We start from the raw sequence: 22,468 nt of genomic DNA on the forward strand, positions 1-22,468 counted from the left end.
CAAACAATGACTTATTTGTCAGCTACTGAGTATTTAGTAAATCATTAACATCCCTATTACATAGGTTTCTTTATCATTATAATAAGTAATTGTACTGCCTGACAGACTAGGAGTGCAAAGGAGTGTTTGCATATTGCAGAATGTGCATATTTTTGCATCAATTTAAAAATTAAAATAAATACATAACATCATGCCAGCAACCTAAATTAAATTATGCAGTATGCTCACCATATGGCCAAGTTTGACATTTGGGTCCTGGGCATAATCTTCCACCAGTGAGTGGTAGTGAGTTGAGAACAGAGTTCGACAGCAGATTTTATTAGACAGTTCTTTTACTACTGCACTTGCAATTGCTGTGCCATCATAGGTGGCTGTGCCCCTGCCTATAACCAATGACATGAAATTAAGCTCCGTTATTGAGAAAACAAATTATTAATGTAAGAAACAAACACATTTAGTCTTTATTACCCAGTTCATCAAGAAGAACAAGTGAATGGCTGGTAGCATGAAGGAGGATACTGGCGGTCTCACTGAGTTCAACAAAGAAAGTACTCTCTCCTAATGATCAAGGCGGAAAAACATGACCATTAAGACTAAATACCAATATGAGAATTGCTCAATTACAGTCACTGGAACTCATTAACATTCTTTTAAACAACATGCAAGAAGCAATTAAGAGATTTTTACACTAAGTAGCATGGCTTTCAAGTGTGGAGAAGACTTACCAGACATTATGCGATCTGAGGCACCAAGGCGAGTAAACACCCGATCCACAGGAGTAAGGCGTAGGCTCTCGGCAGGTACATAGCAGCCAAGCTGAGCCAAGATCACAACCAGACCACACTGCAGCAAAACAAATGTACATTTTCTTGTCATAGACCAGACACAGCCTAAACCATAAAAGAGAAATACAGCACAAATTCCACTCAAAAATCTTATGTTGTGAATTAACTGCTGTTGACGTGAATTAACTGCTGTTGACGTGAATAAGGTACTACATTGAGGAAAGCCTTGATAGGTAATAGATAAATAACACTTGTGCCTAATACAGCTTGTTAAAAATGAACTAAGCACTCACCTGTCTCATTAGGGTGGACTTGCCTCCCATGTTTGGCCCAGTCACAAGCACACATAAGGCTAGCTCTTTTTTGGTGTCTTTACACTCCAACACCTCATTGCCAGGACTACCAATGAAGATGTTGTTAGGAATAAAGTCATCACCAAAAAAAGTTTTGGTGACACAAGGGTGACGGGATCCTCTGAGATCCAGGAAAGGGGAAGCCTGAGGGCTATCATCTGGCAAAACTATTTCCGGTCTTGCCATTGGTCCATTTTCACGCTGGCTATAATGGGACAAACTTAACAATACATCTGAAACAAATAGGAAAATACATAAAAAATGTTAGAGCATGGCGTTAGAGCATGGCACTGTAAAACACGCATGATAAGGCAAAACAATTGTAAAACCAATACATTAAGCAATTTACTGAAAGACAACAGAAACTGCTGCACATACACATAATGTGTACAGGCAAATTCAGGCAGCCAAACTTTTCAGGCCTCTACCACATAGCCTTTTTTAAACAAAGAAACAAGTAAGTCTCTAAACCACTTCTCAGAAAGGCAAAAGGCTTGGCAGTGGCATACAAACATTTCACATTATGGAAAATTTCAATTTATATAAAGGTACACACAAGAATGACATTGATACCCCAGTTCTGTCAAATCAAATACATCCTGGCAAAAAAAGTACCACTTCATTCTTCAGAGGCATGGAATACCCTCCACACTGGATCTTTGCAGTGAAGGACACATAATGCTAGCAGGATAATGACCCAAAAAACACCTAAAACTAAAACTGAAGACTTAAGAAGAGTACTAACTATTAGATTTTCATCCAGTCACCACCAACATTTATAAAGGTACTTGAAGGCAAACAAGCCAAGCCGACATCCCAATACACTCTTTGGAATATTGTGAAATCATGCTGAGACTGTTGCAAAAAAGGTTTTGCAAAAAAGTTGTCAATGCCAGCTGAAGAGTATTACAATATTATAATAAGGAATTGACAAAATAATAACCCTTTAATGTCCTCACCAAGAGACCGTAATAAAAAAAATGTGATGTTTGTTTTTGAAATATAAACATCTACCAAACGGTTGAGATTGCACTTTATAGTAAAATCTGAACCCATACCACAAATACAAAAAAACAATTAAAATAACATGCTAACTTTAAATTTTGTGACTGTAAAACAGACAGAACCTTTTGAGAGGCATTGGTTTCTCATTCAGTAGGTCACAATCTGTTTTTTACACTAGCCAGGAGTTTAAGACACACAGGTCAGGGATATATACAAATTGGAAAGTATCATCGCCTTGACCTGGCTGGGCTCTTGTACATGTGCACTAGCATGTCAGAAAGATCAGTGCCTGCCATATGCTGATTGTAGGCATAAATAAGTGATGAACAAATGACAGCAATCTTTGCATGGTTAACTTTGTTTAGGCCTGGGGGTAAAGTAGGGTCACTGGTGTCTTCTGGCTCCTCCAAGGAAACTGTTTTTAGGGAGTTTTTCCCCTTTTCTCTTCTTCTTAGAAGAAGATAAGCTTGGTGGGGCAATCTTCTCTTTATTTATGGATTCAAAAGATGTTTTTCCAAAATCTTCTGCTTGCATTGGCAGATAATCCTTTATTAGGTCATCATCATCACTCAAATCAACATCTGAGTCTTGAGGATTTTCTGGTACGTAAAATGTTTTAGTGTCCATGTATGGAGTGAATTTCCTGTTCCTGACTTCCATTGATGAGAACTGAAAAGGCATACTATTAGAAGACACAGTGACCTCTAGTGGATTTTTTAGCTTAACATACCTCTACTGACTGGGAGAGATGAAACAGTCTGGTTGAGTTAAGTTCAGTGGTGTATAAAGTACCTGACAGCCATACTTGAGTAAAAGTACAAGCATCTTACCAGAAATGTACTTTGATAGAAGTCACCTTTTAGAATGTTACTTAAGTAAAAGTCTTAAAGTATTTACTTAAGTTATTAAAAGTAATTTTCTGAAATTAAATGTACTTAAGTATTAAAAGTAGAAGTACAGGTAAATGCTGTTAGTAAAAACGCAAGTGGTCAGAATTTAAAAAAATATTAAGATTGTTCTTTTAAACCTGTAAATACCTTAACAATAAAGCCTACCTTACACCTACAGAAAAACAAGTCTTCACATCATAAGAACTTACAGAACAAAATACATTTTCTTTCTTCCCTCTGAACATGATTTGTGCCAAATCATGATTATATTCAGCTGTTGACATCACCTGTTTAAAATCACGTCCTTATTTAGTTATTTTTTTTTTTTTACCTTATTAGTAGCCTTAATTGCCTTGTTCCAAACTTTTTTGGGTTGTAAGCCTAAAATGCATGCACAGTGGTACCTTAAAACTCAACATCAATTGGTTTTGGAAGTGGCTTTGAGTTTAAAAGGAGTTGAGTTTAGTTTAAGGTATTTTTGAGTTGAGTTTAAGGTATTTTTTCCTTTAAGAATGTATGGGAAACCTGTTAATGCGTTCCATGGTCCTATGGACTTATGTTAAATAATAGGGTTGTATTTGACACACTGAAAATAACACAAATATAATATAAAAACAGCTGATTCTGACAGTTTCTCAGAACTTTGAGCTGTAACACAAGTTTAAAAGTGAAACAATAAGGAAAATCCAACTAAACACAGATACATGTGGACACTTTCAGAGTGAAGGCGGTTATTCCACACAAATGCAGGTTCGTATTCACACTTCACATATTCACTTTGATGACGTATTACCGCACCATTCAAGCCAAGCGCTGAACAAAGCAGCTGTTCATTGTTAATATGAAATTAAATAATTACATTTTAAAAAAACAAACTGAACACGGTGAGTTTAAGGGAAACGTTGAGTTTAAGGGTACAAATTTCTCGCCAAACAGCATTGAGTTTCAAAGATTTTGAGTTTAGGGGACGTGGAGTTACAAGATACCACTGTATATGTAGAGTTGAAATAAAGTTGACCAGACAAAACATGAAATATATTGGGTTCATATAAGATGGAACAAAAGTCAATGTAAATGTAAGAAACACTGTCTTTTTCATTTGCATTTTCTATACTGTCCCAATTTTTTTCTGATTTGGGTTGTGAATTCAAGTCATAGATATATCCCAATAACCAATAACCACTGAATTTTGGCAGAAAAAAAAATGTCCAATTCACCTCACTTGCATGTCTTTGAACTGTGGGAGGAAAGTGGAGCACCCGGAGGAAACCCACATGGACACGGGGAAGAACATGCAAACTCCACACAGAAAGGACCCGGACCACCCCATGTGGGGATCGAACCTAGGACCTTCTTGCTGTGAGGCGACAGTGCTGAAGCAAAAAAACTGAAGCAAAACTCAAGAGAGTTTAACAAAACATGTGGCACTTTTAGCCCATTAATGGTCTGTTCAACCATTTGGTTGAGCCTAGTCTGAGTCTAAATATTTGGGTAAAAATGAGCTGTATTTAACTTTCTAACTTATGTCAACTTGAAGCTAGCAGCAGAAAAATCATCCATGAAAAGTTGAAAACTAGGAAAAGCAAAGAAATAATCTTGAATCTTTCCTCTGCCGGTGTAATACAGAAGTTACCTAAAGAAAAATTTGTCGGCAGGTGACTTTTCGATTCTTATTATTCTTATTGCTCAAAGCGGATATCTTAACGGTAATAAAAGCAAAATTAAAAAATACGCTTGCCGAAGATTTTAACTTCCTTAAAAAAAGAACTGCGGTAAGAACAGAATTAGCAAAAAGCGCAATGGCTGTCCACGCCGAGATCAACCACGTGAAAAACACTATTAAAGCAAAAAAGGAAAGCTGCTTATTAACATGGATGGATGAAGCGGCTACTTTACGGACAACAGTGACAATGATTTGTCTTGGATAGGTATAGGGCTTACGTGATTGGTCAGCGTAATCAAAGGCATTAATGCTTAAAATGTGTCAACATCAATATTTTAAGCCAATGCATCGTTTTAAAACTACGTATAACTACTAAACACCAACATTTGCAACAACTAATTTGTAAATATACTTGGGTTAGTCCTTCAAAATTTGCTGCAGTTCTTACTGATGGTGTCCGTAACATGATCGTCAAACAAATGAGACCCCTGTCAATGGTAGAAAATGAGGGTTTCCGTGCTATGCTTTCCCAGCATGATGCAGAAAAAATATGAGGACAAATACCAGGAAGTCAAACTTGCCCTCTCCTCCTCAAGTTCCATGATAGTTTAACAACAGGTGCATGGGTGCACGAGTACTGTTACATAGGCATAGTGGGCATAACCTGCCATTTTATTAACAATGACTGAAAGCTCTACCTTTTGACTACCATGCCACTTTAAGAAAGGCACAGTGCAAGGAATATTGCATCTTGGATTGAAACGGCAATTGAAAAGTTAATGCTGCATAACAATGTAGCTAATGTAGTAGCAGCCCTGAAGTTGTTGGAAGTGGGTCACAGGATATCTTCAATCCTCTGTGCCGGCCACAAGTGTTTAACTCATTAAAGGACTGATGAAGTCCAAAAAGATTGCAGCTTTTGACAACAACCATGTACAGCCAGCTACAGGCTGCTGCAGCACAGGAACTCTCAACAAGATGGGAGGCTGATATGGCTCGCAATAATTATGCTACAAACTAGACTATAAATTCTTATCCCCAGATAAAAGCCTGAGACTGCAGGTAAAAGTGCAAGCCCCTGCCCTGGAAGCAAAAAGGAGAGTGACAGAGAATTAACAAAGTCAAGAGACGCATCATATTACAGAGGCCCAAACATCAGCAGGTGATACAGAGAAAAGGTCTGTATCTTTGCTGGACACATTGCTTGGGTCCATCTCGAAAGAAACATCCAGCCTGAAGGGGACAGGGCAGATGTCAATAAGTGAGGGAAGAGATTATCAGGTATTTTGGGGAAAAGCCTCTGTCAAAAATACAGATCCTCTGCAATGGTGGAAAGCAAATGAAGAAAGGTTTCCTTCTTTCGCTGTTCTTGCCAAGACTTATTTGTGTGTACCTGCCACATTAACACCTTCTAAGCGTCTCCTCTCCATAGCTGGAAATACTGTTTCCAAGAAAAAAGCAAGTTCAAGTCCAAAACATGTAAACATGTTGACATTCTTACATTACAACACAAGTCTAAGAGCTGTTTGATACTAATATTTGAGATGGACTTTAAATTGGACACCATTGCCTTTTACACTCTAAACATGCCGCACTTGTTTAATATGCAGACTTTCACCTTGAAAAAATTATAAAAGAAACTTTGATTTCTTTGGGAGTTGCACAGCTGACTTAAGCCATTTTTTGTTCAGTTTTATGAAGCTGGAGATGTCGGTTTAAAAGAGGAAATGTGCATTTTAACACGTTACACTTAATATGGAGCAATAACTTGAATTTATTAAAAGTTTTAACAGAAACTTTGATTTCTTAGCGTTACTACTATAATAAGTAGCCTTCATTTTGATCATGATGGTGGAGTCACTTTAAAACTGCAGTTTTGCACCATTTATAAACCGTCTGACAATAGTTCACCCAAAAAATTCCCTTGCCCAAATCATCATGTGCTATCCAGCGTTTTCTCTAATCATATGGGTTAGCCGACATGTGGTGGCTGCACAATCTCACTATGGATGTCAGCTCATCACCTAAAACTTTATCCCAGTAAGACAGAGTTGATTTTATGAGTACAAATCCCCCCCGACCCCACTCGACCCCCCCCCCCCCCCAACAGTCCAGTCCACTCCACCACCAATGTGCACGCCACCACTGCTTGCCTACCACTTAGATTGCGGAAGCAAGCATAATACTTTCACTCAAGTTTTATTATCAAAACAGCTTGACAACTGTGTTGCGGTCATTACAATAACAATACAGAGTAACTGTAGAACACAGCTACTTCTTTAAACTGTTTTTGCTATCTGCTTGTTGCTTCACATGAGCTGTGTGTAAGCAACATTGAAATGTAGCCCAATGCTTTGCTTTCCTTAGTTACTCCATAAGCATATACTTGTAAACCATTACTTTTGGACAGTTATTGCAATCACACCACACACCCGACATTGCATTGAAAGCAAACTATTGTACAAGAGGTATAGCCCATGGAAACTCCTTCCACCTGAGAATTTTGTCAGAAATTAAAGTAAACTGAAGACATTCTTTGTAAATAAATAAATAAAATCAGTTTTCTATGTACAAACAACAAAAGAACATTCAAATTTATCATGCATAATGTTTAGACAGTTGCATTTGTTAACTTGTTAAAGGTTGCAGATTTGGCTTTTTTAAGTAGTGTCACTGAAAGTCTCTGTGTAACAAACTCATATCGAATAGATGAACCTTGTAACCTTGACGAGTGGTTAACAACACCGTCGGGTTAATATTGGGCTAACTCAACGTCTTAATTTTACCTTTTCAATGTTATCGGCTCAACGGGCGAAAGGGGATTACCATTTGAACAACATATTTTACATCGTTGATAAAAACCTCATGAACAGTTTGTAACGTCTTTCTCAATAATGCACAAAAAACGTGATTTTTCGGCTTGTTATGGCTATCCACAGCAAGAGGGGGTTCGCCACTAGCACGCTGACCCCCCTCCGGTCTCGGCACAAGCAGCAAGCTGATTGGCTCTTTTTGTTGAAGGGCGGGACTTTATCCCTGAACAGACACCATGATTCGCGTTGCGAGAAGTCCCATTCATACTGCAGTCAGTGGCGAGTCTCATCATTAATACGGTCTCTGACTGAAGCGCGGGGCGGGGTGGTTGGGTGAAAATGAAGCGCTCTGATTGGCCGAAAGCGCTCAGCGGCGGAATCAACTTTAGTGACAACCTGGTGACAACTTGACTGAAACGGGCAAAATGCGAGATCAAACGATATGCGTACTTTAGAACATGGAATCGTACAAGCATACTAGGAGATCAAAATGTGTGCCCGTTACGCAAAATACACGCGTACATGTTGGCAGGTCTGTACTTATTTCTGTAGATCAATCTTCAACCCAAGACCTAGTCATCTCTCTTGATGATTTTCAGATCAAATCATCTGACCATGCATGAAACCTTGGTGTTGTCCTGGATAATCAGCTGTCCTTCTCTCCATGTTGCCAACATAACAATATAAGGCCGGTTCCACCTTTACAACATCAAGAAGATTCGGCCATTTCTCTCTATGAAAGTCACTCAGATTCTTGTCCAATCACTTGTAATCTCATGGCTGGACTACTGCAACTCCTTCCTGACTGGTGCTCCCATGTCCACCATCATATGCATATCATATCACTTGCAACTCATTCAAAATGCAGCTGCTCACCTTTTTTCTGAATAAAGAACTTCTACCTATAATAACTGAATGTAAGTACGGAGCTATAGTTATTTCTGATCACGGCCTATTTGACTAAGACAGAAGTTATTCAATTCAAAATTGTGCTTTGGCTGACTCTCTAAGATTAAGGCAGGTATAAATCCAACATGCAATCAATGCAGGCCGGCCCCAGCTTTTCTGCTGCATATGTTTTGGACATGACTGAAGCATAAAATATTCTGGTGTACAATTTTTGAGAGATTTTTAGGAGAGTAATTGATACATCTCCATTTATTGCCTTGTTCAGTGTGGCACCAGAGAATATTACCTTCAGCAGGACAGAAATTAGTATACTGGCCTTCTGCTCCCTCCTGGCAAGGAAGCTGTTTTTGGTTAAATGGAAAGACCCTGGAAAGATACCATGGACAGTGGTTTACACAAATCATTCATCACCACAAGTAAGAGAAAATTTTATATACTGTAAGGGGGTCCACAAAAAACTTGAACATTGAGACAACATTGGGAGTTGCGTCATAAGTTCCAAATTTGTGGTACAGCAGCAAACCTGCCTGGCAATGGGAGAAAGCCCAAAATTTCATCCAAAAGCCTTAGAACAAGCCTTAGCAATAGCCTTAGCAATAGAACAACAAAGAAAAAGTGTTTGGTGAGATTAAACGGAAACATTTTTAGCACAAAATAAATCAAACCTTAATGAGCTAAAAGCATTTGCACAAGAAGAATGCAAAAAAGCTTGTTAGCACTTACCAAAATCACTTATTAGACATTATCAAGGCAAAGGTATGTTCCACCAAGTACTGACTGGTTTGAAGTATTTCCAAAACAACAAGAAAAACTAACGGGCAGCAGTGGTTACTACTCGCCGACAGTGGGTTGAGGAGTATAGTCACAAGCCAATCAATGTGTCCATGAAAACAACTGTCCACCAAACACACATACATCCAAACTGAATCTTGGAGCAATGGAAAAAGATCGTCTGGTGAGAGGAATCCCGTTTTCTCAAAGATCACTAGACAGTTGGACCCCACCAAACAAATGACACCAGGATGCACTGAAGAACAATCCACATGCTGGTGAAGACCTGACCTGGTACCAGGTACCACAGGACACATGGCTTACAATTAATATTCCAATTTATAGCATATAACATAATTAATGCATATTATTTATTGTATATACTTAACCCATTGGCAAAGGGCCTGGCTGAAATAAGTTCTTAAAAATAAGAGAAGCTTTGCACAAACACATACAGACCAATTTATAGTTTTACTCTGAAGTGGTTAAGTGTTCAACTAGGGCTGTTGCGCTAACCGTAATTTTGAAATATCGCGGTATAGACCAGCCAACTGCAGGGCATGCCAAGCAACCGCAACACCGCGATATTCTCTTTTTTTTTTCCGTTTTACGCTTACATTTGGGCGTAATAAATGTAAAATAAATTCATAATGAAAATGAGCTAAGAGCGACATTTTCCCGCAACCTGTTCGCAGCCGTTGCTGCTGAGTGTCAGGCTTTGTGTTTTAAAATGTAAACAATCGCAACAGGAAATATTGGCAAGTTTATTAATGATTAAATTGAGTTCACACTCAATAAATACTTGTAATTTAGACTATATTCAAACAGGCTTGGCGTACTAAAACACTTAATGACGGTTAATATGGCATTGCAGCCTGCAAATATTCTCTTGCTGGCTTGCTGGAATGATTAAAATGTATTTTTTCATTGAATAAAAATGTATTGAAACGAATAATAACTTAAAATGTAGTATATATTATTATGTTAATTATACCTACTAAATAGATAGTTAATAGTGGCGCGATAACCAGGTTAGATTTCCTCTGCTGTGTAAAGTCGCATGCAGGTTCAGTACACGTGTGTATTAGTGCAACATCGGTAACGTCGGGAACATCAACTACCCCACTCAGATCCTCTCTAAACCACATCAGGTGAACATGTTGGTTCTTCTAGCGCGCATGATAACGCAGGTTTAAGGTCTTACAGACTTTATTCTTTATTCTATTTTTTTTAACCATATTTTGATTAGATGTGCATTTAAAATATTTAGCCTAAACTCTTATTTTTTTTTTCGTTTCACAGTGTATATCTAGCCTAGGCTAGAAGCTAAATTTAAACCTTTTTTAATAGAGAAAAGACGTCCCTGCTCTGTTCTGTATTTAACAATAAACACGCATTTGATTTGTCTTAAAGCTGTCTCATCTTTGTCATTATAAAGCAATAATATACCGAATCGTAGCCTAACAATAAAGTTTGTTTATATAGCTCTAAAATCCAGATAAATTAAGTAATTTTCAAAAACAAAAGAAATGGCGATATCACCGCATACCGCGATATTGAGACAGGCTGAATATCGCAAGGGGAAATTCTTTCACCGTGACAGCCCTATGTTCAACTAGCTTGATCTGATTACAAGCTACAAGAGCTATCATTTTGTGGTCAGCTGTAGAAAAGGTTAGCTAAAACAAAATTATGAAAAAAGATTATTACCAAACACTGCCATGCACTCCACAGCAGTCTGCCAATCTCTGTGGTTTTTATCAAAGTTGTAGAAAAGTCTTCTCATGCAGTCTTTCAGTGCTGCATCCCTCTTGTCCTCCCAGCTTTGCAACTCTGAAAACAAGCGCTCAATCTCCTTTGTTGAGTATCTCTTACAGCCCTTTTTTGTGGACCTCACTTCATATTCCTCTGGTATACTTCTTTCAGAAACACTATCTGGAACCTCCATTTGATAGCGGTTTCGTCCAGTGCCCCAATAAGCCAGAGTCTTGCAACCAAGTCTCTTCTTCTGTCTATCTAAGTAGTCCTGCAGACTTCTCTCACAGTCCATAATTCCACTTAAAGCCTGATCGTACTCTGGGTCAAAGCCAACCTTGGGTGTAATAACTCCAGTAGTACGAGCTTTTTGATGGTCAAAAGCAGTGTCCCAACGTTTGAGCTCAGGTGTAAGATCAGGAAACAGTCCCTTCTCATTCCTTGTTTTCAAAATCACCACTTGTTGAAGCAATTTAGATTGGAATCCATCTGAAACAGATTCCATTATTGATACAATCTCTTGCATGGCCTTGAACCCCTCCAGTGTTGAGAGGAAATCAGCTATCTTGCGTTTGCTATAGACAGTCTCCTCATACAGAATAGCCCTGCTGTCCGGGTGGTCCTGTCCCTTCAACGGAGTACCCATACTATGGACTTTGCTAAGCAGTCTTTCAAGGTCTGGAATTTTCTTGAGTAGCTCTGTAGCCTCAGTCACTTGTGCTGGGACACTCATCAGATCTTCAAGAGCATTCAACCGATCCTTGATTGAGCTAGGATTACAGAGAGGAGCACAGAGCCACTGTTTTAGTAGCCTTTTACCAAAAGGAGTAGAGCAGGTGTCCAATCTCTCAAGCAAAGTACCTTCAGGGCCTCCAGTAGAAGCATTTTGGAGGATCTCAAGGTTGGCAAGAGTTACACCATCCAGGACCATATGCTGGTTAGTTTGGGCAAAGAAACATGACGAATTCATTGACTGCTTTATCTCAACATCCACAGGAACATACTCTTGAAAATTGGCCATGGAGAGAAGCTCCTGATCTACCAGACATTTTTTAAGATAGAACACACATCCTCCCAATGCTGAGAGTGCAAGTTCATTTCCTTCTTTAGGAGTAAGGCCTAGTGAATCATTCTCAGAGGTCATTGCTTTTAAAACACTGGGAAGTGCTAATCCTCCAGATTTACCACCTGCCTCTTTATTTTCTTTAAAGTAGTCGTCATCTGCCAGGGTCTTGAGGGTTTTCTGAGCATCCCAGAACTGTGAGCCAGCATTGAGACTTTCACACATTGCTGAGGAAAGTGCAGCCTTGAAGATCTTTTGTGTCTCAGCTGAAAGGTTGCCCCTCTCAAACAGTAATTGGGCTGGCACATAATGTGCAACTAAGGTACGCAGGCGGGAACAGTGGCGGTCATCTTGGAACTGGCCCAAGTAAAAGCGACCAACAGAGGTGTCAATAAAGCAGACCCCATAAATGTGACCATTACCTGAAATGTCCTCCTGGTTTTTTTCTTTCACACTCAGCAGGTACCTGCTTTGAACCTCAGATGGTGCACCGTCAAGTACACTGTATGTTTGTGTGCCCTTTGTAATTACTCTGCACACCTCTCTGCGAACAACTCGGTCAAATTTGGTAGGACGCACCATAGCCTTACACCGAGCTTCCATCATTTCTGGGGTTTCTGTCTGTTCCACCCGTGCCACCTTGTAACCTTTTTGTACCAGCACATCAGAGAACCGACCAAAACCTATTTCAGGAAAACCAGAATGTGCCCAGGTGCCCTTCATGAAGGTAAGCCCCAATTCATTAACACCAATTACAGCATCCATGTGGTACAGCTCATAAAATTTACCCACTTTATAGAAAAGAACAGTATCGAACATCTCTAATTTAAGCTGCCACCAGCGTCGCATGCCAGGTGTAACCCTGTTAAGAAAGTCTTCAGGCACATATAGTGTAGTTGGGTCATAGTCATCATCTGACTGACGTCTTCGATGAGCATCCTTTCTTTTACCATCCTGCAGCCAATCTAGTTTTTCATGGTCCCATACCCCAGGCCCTTCGAGTTTTCCTGCACCCGAGTTCTGGCTCTCAAAAGTGCCAGGAGCAGAGAACGCAGACAGACGTGATTTTGTGTCAGCTTTTACCGAAGGGTGGCTCACTACAATGCTCTTGTGAACCTCAGAACATGTTGACTTAGTCTTCGTTTTAGCAACTTTCTCTAATGCACGTTTCCGTTTTACAGGTTTCACAGGACTATCTGGTTCAGATTCAGGCATACTCTCATCATTCTCCTCCACACCACTGCTTACACCATCCTCCTCCTCACTACTGCTTCCAAGCTGGCCAGGCTTAAACTCCTCATCAGAGCCTTCACTGTCAGAGGCTACAACAATACGTCGACGTTTGGTCTTTTGAGCCCTCTCTGCTGTAACACGTGATAAATGTCTAGAAGATCTCACTTTTGGAACCTCTTCTTCTGACATCTCATCTGATGGTGTTGACTTTTCAACCTACAAAACATGTAATTTCATTTAGAAAAATAAAGGTCATGAACCAAGGAACAAGTGTACCAAAATCTAATAATACTGACAGCATAAAGATGTAACAAACTAAAAGGTAACATTGGCCATTAAATATCGGGCAAATACACTGCAGCTATTCACATTACCCTGCATTAATATAAGCGTTTTTCATTTCAAGATTAAAAATCAAATAACAAACAAGTAGAAACTGATAAACAGATCGTCTTGTTTCCAGCCAATAAACATCCAAAAATCTATAGAATTGCACGAACTGATTCTGCAGTAAGCAAGGAACAAACAACAATCAAATAGATTTCATAAGGATTTGTTAATCTTTAGTTAACGCTGTTTCTTAAATGCGAGTTCCATCCAGACTAACTAATGGAGAGTCTAAAAAGTGCATAAAGAACTCAACTTTAAAATGCATTAAAGGTTGTAATAGTTACACAGTGACATGTATGATGTACTATAAGTACACCCTTGAGTTATGAACTGTTTACCATACAAACATTTTGGGTTACGAACAACAACTTAACGTACAAACAAATTTCGGATTACGAACTGAAATTCGCGAAACACGTGACGTCACGAACAAGCTGATACACATATACAGTGAGCAAACATTCGGACAGCGGACGGTGTCTTTCCTTTGTTTTCTATATATTTTGTAAAATTTTATATTAAAATGTCCCCAAAGAAAGTGCTAAAAAGCACAGTGTTGAGAAAATAAAAAAATCTATTAAATTTGTTGTTGTATATTTACTCCTGCCAGTAGCTGTCACTGTGTATCAGACAGCGATGACAGTGAGCAAGAAAGAAGAAGGAATTTGGCTCAGTAAAGTATTCTTTCTTTCATGCAATTACACCTACAAAATACAGCACTATTGAAATAAAGAAGGAAATAATAGAGAAATATGAGAGTTATTGTTGTTCCTGGTAGATACATTTTATAAAATAAGAAGGAAATTTATTATGGTGTATGGTACAGCACACGTACTGCACTGAAATGTAATGTGTGTGTTTTTTATGTACAGTACAGTACTACTACTGTGTATTGTTGTTTATTATTGTTTATTACAGTAATGTATTTTCTATAATTTAAGGGACAATACACTTGTATTTATAAATAAAAAGACCATTTAAGACATTAGAAAAGTTAGGTAAGGGGGTGGTTTGGGAGGTCTGTCACAGATTAATTCTATTTACATTATTTCTTATGAGAAAAATAGGTTTAACTAACAAACATTTTGACTTAAGAACAGCCCTTTGGAACCAATTAAATTCGTAAGTCAAGGGTCTACTGTACCTGTATAACAAAATAAATGTCCTACACAGTTTAAAAAAAAAAAAAAAAAAAAAAAAAAAAAAAAAAAAAAAAGATATAAATATATTGTAAAAATGATAAATGTACATTTTAGTATAATAAACGTATTAGGTACCTAGTGACAGGAAAGGGCCTTACAGTATGGGTACAGTAATAAATCATACAATGTAAAAAAAAAAAAAAAAAAAAAAAAAAAAAAAAAAAAAATCCAAAAATTGTGAAATGTACATTTTAAAAGGTTGTAGATTAATATAGCATGTCACTATCACGGCATACACCGATGCAATGTTGTATGTTGTACAACAGAAAAATTGTTCAGTATAACAATTTCATTGGGAGAACTAAGGAAATTGTACAATACTTACATAATAAAATTTTATGGTTTTTGCTACTTTGCACAATAAAAATTGTTTACATTCTGCATCTGTAGCATGCATATTCATACCTTCATATATTGAGTCATTTTGTGTGGTCAAACAAAACTTATAGTTCTCAAAACCTCCATTACATACACTTGATGAAATGAAAATGATTTATATTTATGGCGTCACATCAATGTCAAAACTAGAGGGCGCAACTTTTAACATTTCACGTGTGTAAATATCCCTCAAAAAGAGGAACTGCGTGCGCACTGATCATAAAATCGCTCTCAAACTGTCTTTTTCACTCTCGAATGTTGTTTTTTTGCTCGATTTCATTGTTGTGCTCGCGCGCAAAAGCAAATTGCTTGAGTTTTGAAAGGGGCGGTTTAGACAGTTTGGGGCGGAGTCAGGGCCAGCTCTATCAGCGAATGCTATTGGCTCTATGCACGCCAGATCAACTTCCGGTATTCAGACGCCGGTCGTCAACAAGCAGATATCGTTAGGCATGGCTCTCTTTTACACTTGTTTTCAAGATTAACCTCGTCTGACAGTGAACGAATTTAAATGTACAACTCCAGCTACATTGACAAATACGAAGTAAGTACGTTTGCAAACATTTTCTTATAACCATGCAAGTAGGCTAGTTGTAAACTGGTTAGTGGTTGTTTTGCTAGACTAGACAAACACTACATCTAGCTTGACAGACCAGTATTGAGATTCATGTTTTAGTTAGCTTTGAAGCATACCATTACAATTTCATTTTGATGCATCTTCTCCTTGCACAGTGTCAGGTATACAGTGCCTTGCAAAAGTATTCAGCCCCCTTGAACTTTTCAACCTTTTGCCACATTTCAGGCTTTAAACATAAAGATATGAAATTGTAATTTTTTGTGAAGAATCAATAACAAGTGCGACACAATTGTGAAGTGGAACGAAATTTATTGGATATTTTAAACTTTTTTTAGAAATAAAAACCTGAAAAGTGGGGCGTGCAATATTATTCAGCCCCTTTACTTTCAGTGCAGCAAACTCACTCCAGAAGTTCAGTGAGGATCTCTGAATGATCCAATGTTGACCTAAATGACTGATGGTGATAAATAGAATCCACCTGTGTGTAATCAAGTCTCCGTATAAATGCACCTGCTCTGTGACAGTCTCAGAGTTCTGTTTAAAGCGCAGAGAGCATCATGAAGACCAAGAAACACACCAGGCAGGTCCGAGATACTGTTGTGGAGAAGTTTAAAGCCGAATTTGGATACAAAAAGATTTCCCAAGCTTTAAACATCTCAAGGAGCACTGTGCAAGCGATCATATTGAAATGAAGGGAGTATCAGACCACTGCAAATCTACCAAGACCCGGCCGTCCCTCTAAACTTTCAGCTCAAACAAGGAGAAGACTGATCAGAGATGCAGCCAAGAGGCCCATGATCACTCTGAATGAACTGCAGAGATCTACAGCTGAGGTGGGAGAATCTGTCCATAGGACAACAATCAGTCGTACACTGCACAAATCTGGCCTTTATGGAAGAGTGGCAAGAAGAAAGCCATTTCTCAAAGATATCCATAAAAAGTCACCTGGGAGACACACCAAACATGTGGAAGAAGGTGCTCTGGTCAGATGAAACCAAAATCGAACTTTTTGGCCACAACGCAAAACGTTATGTTTGGCATAAAAGCAACACAGCTCATCACCCTGAACACACCATCCCCACTGTCAAACATGGTGGTGGCAGCATCATGGTTTGGGCCTGCTTTTCTTCAGCAGGGACAGGGAAGATGGTTAAAATTGATGGGAAGATGGATGGAGCCAAATACAGGACCATTCTGGAAGAAAACCTGTTGCAGTCTGCAAAAGACCTGAGACTGGGACGGTGATTTATCTTCCAACAAGACAATGATCCAAAACATAAAGCAAAATCTACAATGGAATGGTTCACAAATAAACTTATCCAGGTGTTAAAATGGCCAAGTCAAAGTCCAGACCTGAATCCCATCGAGAATCTGTGGAAAGAGCTGAAAACTGCTGTTCACAAACGCTCTCCATCCAACCTCACTGAGCTCGAGCTGTTTTGCAAGGAAGAATGGGCAAAAATTTCAGTATCTCGATGTGCAAAACTAATAGAGATGCAGCAAAAGGTGGCGCTACAAAGTATTAACGCAAGGGGGCTGAATAATATTGCACGCCCCACTTTTCAGTTTTTTATTTCTAAAAAAAGTTTAAAATATCCAATAAATTTCGTTCCACTTCATGATTGTGTCCCGCTTGTTGTTGATTCTTCACAAAAAATTACAATTTCATATCTTTATGTTTAAAGCCTGAAATGTGGCAAAAGGTTGAAAAGTTCAAGGGGGCTGAATACTTTTGCAAGGCACTGTATGTGTGTGTGTATAAATATATATATACAGTGTATCACAAAAGTGAGTACACCCCTCACATTTCTGCAAATATTTCATTATATCTTTTCATGGGACAACACTATAGACATGAAACTTGGATATAACTTAGAGTAGTCAGTGTACAACTTGTATAGCAGTGTAGATTTACTGTCTTCTGAAAATAACTCAACACACAGCCATTAATGTCTAAATGGCTGGCAACATAAGTGAGTACACCCCACAGTGAACATGTCCAAATTGTGCCCAAAGTGTCAATATTTTGTGTGACCACCATTATTATCCAGCACTGCCTTAACCTTGCCTTCTTCAATGTGTTCAAAATTCTGCTGCTAGGATGCTCACTCGCTCCAAAAAAACGGATCACATTACACCTGTCCTTGCCCAACTTCACTGGTTACCCATCTCCAAACGTATTCAATACAAAGTCCTCATACTTACTTTCAAAGCACTTTATGGTCTTGGTCCAATATACTTACAAAACCTGATACATCGGTACACCCCCTCACGCTCTTTACGGTCTACTGATGCTGGTCTCCTGATTGTCCCCAGCTTCAGGCTCTCTACCATGGGTGGAAGATCCTTTTCTGTCTCTGCTCCCCTACTTTGGAATTCTCTCCCTCTTTCCCTGCGTTCTACTTCTTCTTTTACAGAATTCAAATCCCTACTCAAAACTCATCTATTTACCAAACATTTCTCTACTGTTTCATAAGCTTCATTAACTTATGTAAATCTACATTTATTATATTATTATTGTGTCCTATCATTTATGTATTCATGCGTCTCTCATGTGTCTGTCTCTAATATTGTATCTTGATGTATTTTTCTATTTTGTAAAGCGTCCTTGGGTATTGTGAAAGGCGCTATATAAGTCCAACTTATTATTATTATTATTATTATTAACCCTCCTGGGCATGGAATTCACCAGAGCTGCACAGGTTGCTACTGGAATCCTCTTCCACTCCTCCATGATGACATCACGGAGCTGGTGGATGTTAGACACCTTGAACTCCTCCACCTTCCACTTGAGGATGCGCCACAGGTGCTCAATTGGGTTTAGTCCATCACCTTTACCTTCAGCTTCCTCAGCAAGGCAGTTGTCATCTTGGAGGTTGTGTTTGGGGTCGTTATCCTGTTGGAAAACTGCCATGAGGCCCAGTTTTCGAAGGGAGGGGATCATGCTGTTTCAGAATGTCACAGTACATGTTGGAATTCATGTTTCCCTCAATGAACTGCAGCTCCCCAGTGCCAGCAACACTCATGCAGCCCAAGACCATGATGCTACCACCACCATGCTTGACTGTAGGCAAGATACAGTTGTCTTGGTACTTCTCACCAGGGCGCCGCCACACATGCTGGACACCATCTGAGCCAAACAAGTTTATCTTGGTCTCATCAGACCACAGGGCATTCCAGTAATCCATGTTCTTGGACTGCTTGTCTTCAGCAAACTGTTTGCGGGCTTTCTTGTGCGTCAGCTTCCTTCTGGGATGACGACCATGCAGACCGAGTTGATGTAGTGTGCGGCGTATGGTCTGAGCACTGACAGGCTGACCTCCCACGTCTTCAACCTCTGCAGCAATGCTGGCAGCACTCATGTGTCTATTTTTTAAAGCCAACCTCTGGATATGACGCCAAACACGTGGACTCAACTTCTTTGGTCGACCCTGGCGAAGCCTGTTCCGAGAGGAACCTGTCCTGGAAAACCGCTGTATGACCTTGGCCACCATGCTGTAGCTCAGTTTCAGGGTGTTAGCAATCTTCTTATAGCCCAGGCCATCTTTGTGGAGAGCAACAATTCTATTTCTCACATCCTCAGAGAGTTCTTTGCCATGAGGTGCCATGTTGAATATCCAGTAGCCAGTATGAGAGAATTGTACCCAAAACAGCAAATTTAACAGCCCTGCTCCCCATTTACACCTAGGACCTTGACACATGACACCAGGGAGGGACAACGACACATTTGGGCACAATTTGGACATGTTCACTGTGGGGTGTACTCACTTATGTTGCCAGCTATTTAGACATTGATGGCTGTGTGTTGAGTTATTTTCAGAAGACAGTAAATCTACACTGCTATACAAGCTGTACACTGACTACTCTAAGTTATATCCAAGTTTCATGTCTATAGTGTTGTCCCATGAAAATATTTAATGAAATATTTGCAGAAATGTGAGGGGTGTACTCACTTTTGTGATACACTGTATATATATATATATATATATATATATATTGTATATACTGTATATATATATATATAACGTATGTGTGTTCAATTCCCAGGTGGAGCGGTCTGGGTTCTTTCTGTGTGGAGTTTTCATGTTCTCCCTGTATCCATGTGGATTTCCTCTGGGTGCTCCTGTTTCCTCCCACAGTCCAGAAGTGTGCAAGTGAGGTGAATTGGAGACACTAAATTGTCCATGACTGTGTTTGATATTAAAACTGATGAATTGAACTGATGAATCTTGTGTGATGAGTAACTACCGTTTCTGTCATGAATGTAACCAAAGTGTAAAACATGACTTTAAATTCCTAATAAAACATAAAACAAACTTAACATATCTAACTGGATATATTATCAATTTACCCTCAATCTTTTGATTAAGTGTAAAAAGTTTTGTTTGCCAATATATTAACGAGTTATCTTTTATTTATTATCAAATGTTATATGTCAGACCTTTAAATTTTCATGTCAATTGATTAATTTGATGTTACAGTATTAACATGTCTTTCTCCAAAAAACATTTTTGTAGTAAATGTGAGGATAAACTTTGATTTTTTTTATTCTTATGTTTCTTACGGCAGGTTATCAAGACATAATCATTACAGAATTTATCAGTGTCAAGCTGGCAGCAATGGGCTATCAAATATATATGCTGTTCAATTCAAAACCTTGTATCATGTTACAAAAGAGAAAAAAAATTACTTTCATTTAAAGTTAAATGTAAAAAGATTTTATTTCAAGTCTTTAACACCATTCAAGTGGTCTATTCATCATGAAATAAATGCTAAACAACTGCCAGATTCACAAAACGTGAGAAACGGCAAAGGTGGAGATAAACTGTTTTAAACACTCAATATGGACAAGTATTGAAACACCAGCTTATTTATTGTTTCTTCTGATATCTATCTATCCATCTATCTATCACTGATCAGCCATAGCATTAAAACCACCTCCTTGTTTCTACACTCACTGTCCATTTTATCAGCTCCACTTACCATATAGAAGCACTTTGTAGTTCTACAATTACTGACTGTAATCTGTTTCTCTGCATGCATTGTTAGCCTCCCTTTCACCCTGTTCTTAAATAATCAGGACCCCCACAGAGCAGGTATTATTTAGGTGGTGGATCATTCTCAGCACTGCAGTGACACTGACATGGTGGTGGTGTGTTAGTGTGTGCTGTGCTGGTATGAGTAAATAAGACGATAAATACAGCGCCCCGTGGGCAGCGTCCTGTGACCACTGGTGAAGGTCTAGAAGATGACCAACTCAAACAGCAGCAATAGATGAGCGAAGGTGGACCAACTAGGTAGGAGTGTCTAATAGAGTGGACAGTAAGTGGACATGATATTAAAAAACTCCAGCAGCTCTGCTGTATCTGATCCACTCATACCAGCACAACACACACTAACACCATGTCAGTGTCACTGCAGTGCTGAGAATCATACACCACCTAAATAATACCTGCTCTGTGGTGGTCCTGATTATTAAGAACAGAAAGGAGGCTAACAAAGTATAGAGAGAAACAGATGAACTACAGTCTGTAATTGTAGAACTGATAAAATAATCAAAGAGTGTAGATATAAAAGGTATGTTTACATAATAAAGAGGCTTTTGTTTTTTTTTAATGCTTTTGTTTAAACACAGAAATAGAGTATAAACTATAATATATATTTACAATATTTAAATGTACACGTTCTTTAAAAAAAATTGCAGATAAATGCGAGTGTTTAGCTTCATGCCTTGTCAAGTGGTCCAATCCGATTAGTTGCGTTTAGAACTTTGCCGGGGGTTCTCACAAACCAGAAGCTAGACTGTCCGACTAAGGCTAAACGGAAACACGTCACAGATAGGGATGTCCCGATCCGATCTCAAAGATCGGGATCGGGGCCGATCAAGGCATTTTTTAATTGATCGGAATCGGCTTTACTAAACCCGATCTTAATCCCGTGTTACGTCAGCATGTCCGCTGTGTGGAAATACTTTAAATTGAAAAGTAAAACAAGTCCAACAGTGAAGTGTAACGTCTGCAGTGTGAGCGTTTCACGAGGTGGTGGGAGCAGAGCTGCGTTCATGTGTGAGAGTGTGTGTGAGTTAAGGATCACACCGGTTTACAAAACAACGTAGTGATGCACTCGTTTAATAAAGAAATAAATGCACAGTATATTCACATATTGTCGGGAGCAGAACACTTTATTAACTTTTTCTGTTACGGTCGAATAGCCGACAGTTGAGTCAAGCACGCTATTTCATGTTCTATGGAAGGCCTAAAGGGTCAAAACACACTCACTTCATGTACAAACGTCCATCAAACCATTGTCACAATACAAGCACTTTAAGAACTGGCTTTCCTTCATAACAAAAGAGCCTTTCCATTTTATTTTGGTATTCAGGTTTTACTGTAATGCTTTTAAGTAACTTTTTTTCTTATATTCAAGTTAAGCTGCTACACAGATATCTGTTCATTTTTAGTGTATCACTGCATTAAACATTTTTTTTCTTTGAATGTAAAGTTTAAAGTAAAACTAATTATCTCACTCATTTTGATTGATTTTGTAAAAATACAAAAACATTAAGCAATAGCTTGGATGCAGCATTTTTCCCTTCAGCACTGCAGAGCTATTTAGTTGTTAAACATATACACTGGATTAATTTGAATAATTGTAATGTACTTGAAGTGTGCACTGTGTGAACAG

At 38.7% G+C, this 22,468-nt stretch overlaps 1 protein-coding gene across 1 annotated transcript in view; it reads right to left on the reverse strand.

Annotated features, from left to right (window-relative positions):
* The window catches only part of msh6 (mutS homolog 6 (E. coli)), a 31,845-nt gene that overhangs the window by 4,138 nt on the left and 5,239 nt on the right, over positions 1 to 22,468 (reverse strand). Inside the window, exons 4-8 of the mRNA XM_062995833.1 lie at positions 10,900 to 13,456; positions 1,079 to 1,371; positions 726 to 843; positions 469 to 558; positions 229 to 383 (exon numbers count right to left, since the gene is read on the reverse strand). Of these exons, the coding sequence (XP_062851903.1) occupies positions 229 to 383; positions 469 to 558; positions 726 to 843; positions 1,079 to 1,371; positions 10,900 to 13,456 (3,213 nt within the window). The remainder of the gene's footprint in view (positions 1 to 228; positions 384 to 468; positions 559 to 725; positions 844 to 1,078; positions 1,372 to 10,899; positions 13,457 to 22,468) is intronic.

Source organism: Trichomycterus rosablanca, chromosome 5 (assembly GCF_030014385.1).
Source record: "Trichomycterus rosablanca isolate fTriRos1 chromosome 5, fTriRos1.hap1, whole genome shotgun sequence".
In the NCBI taxonomy this organism is placed as follows: Eukaryota; Metazoa; Chordata; class Actinopteri; order Siluriformes; family Trichomycteridae; genus Trichomycterus; species Trichomycterus rosablanca.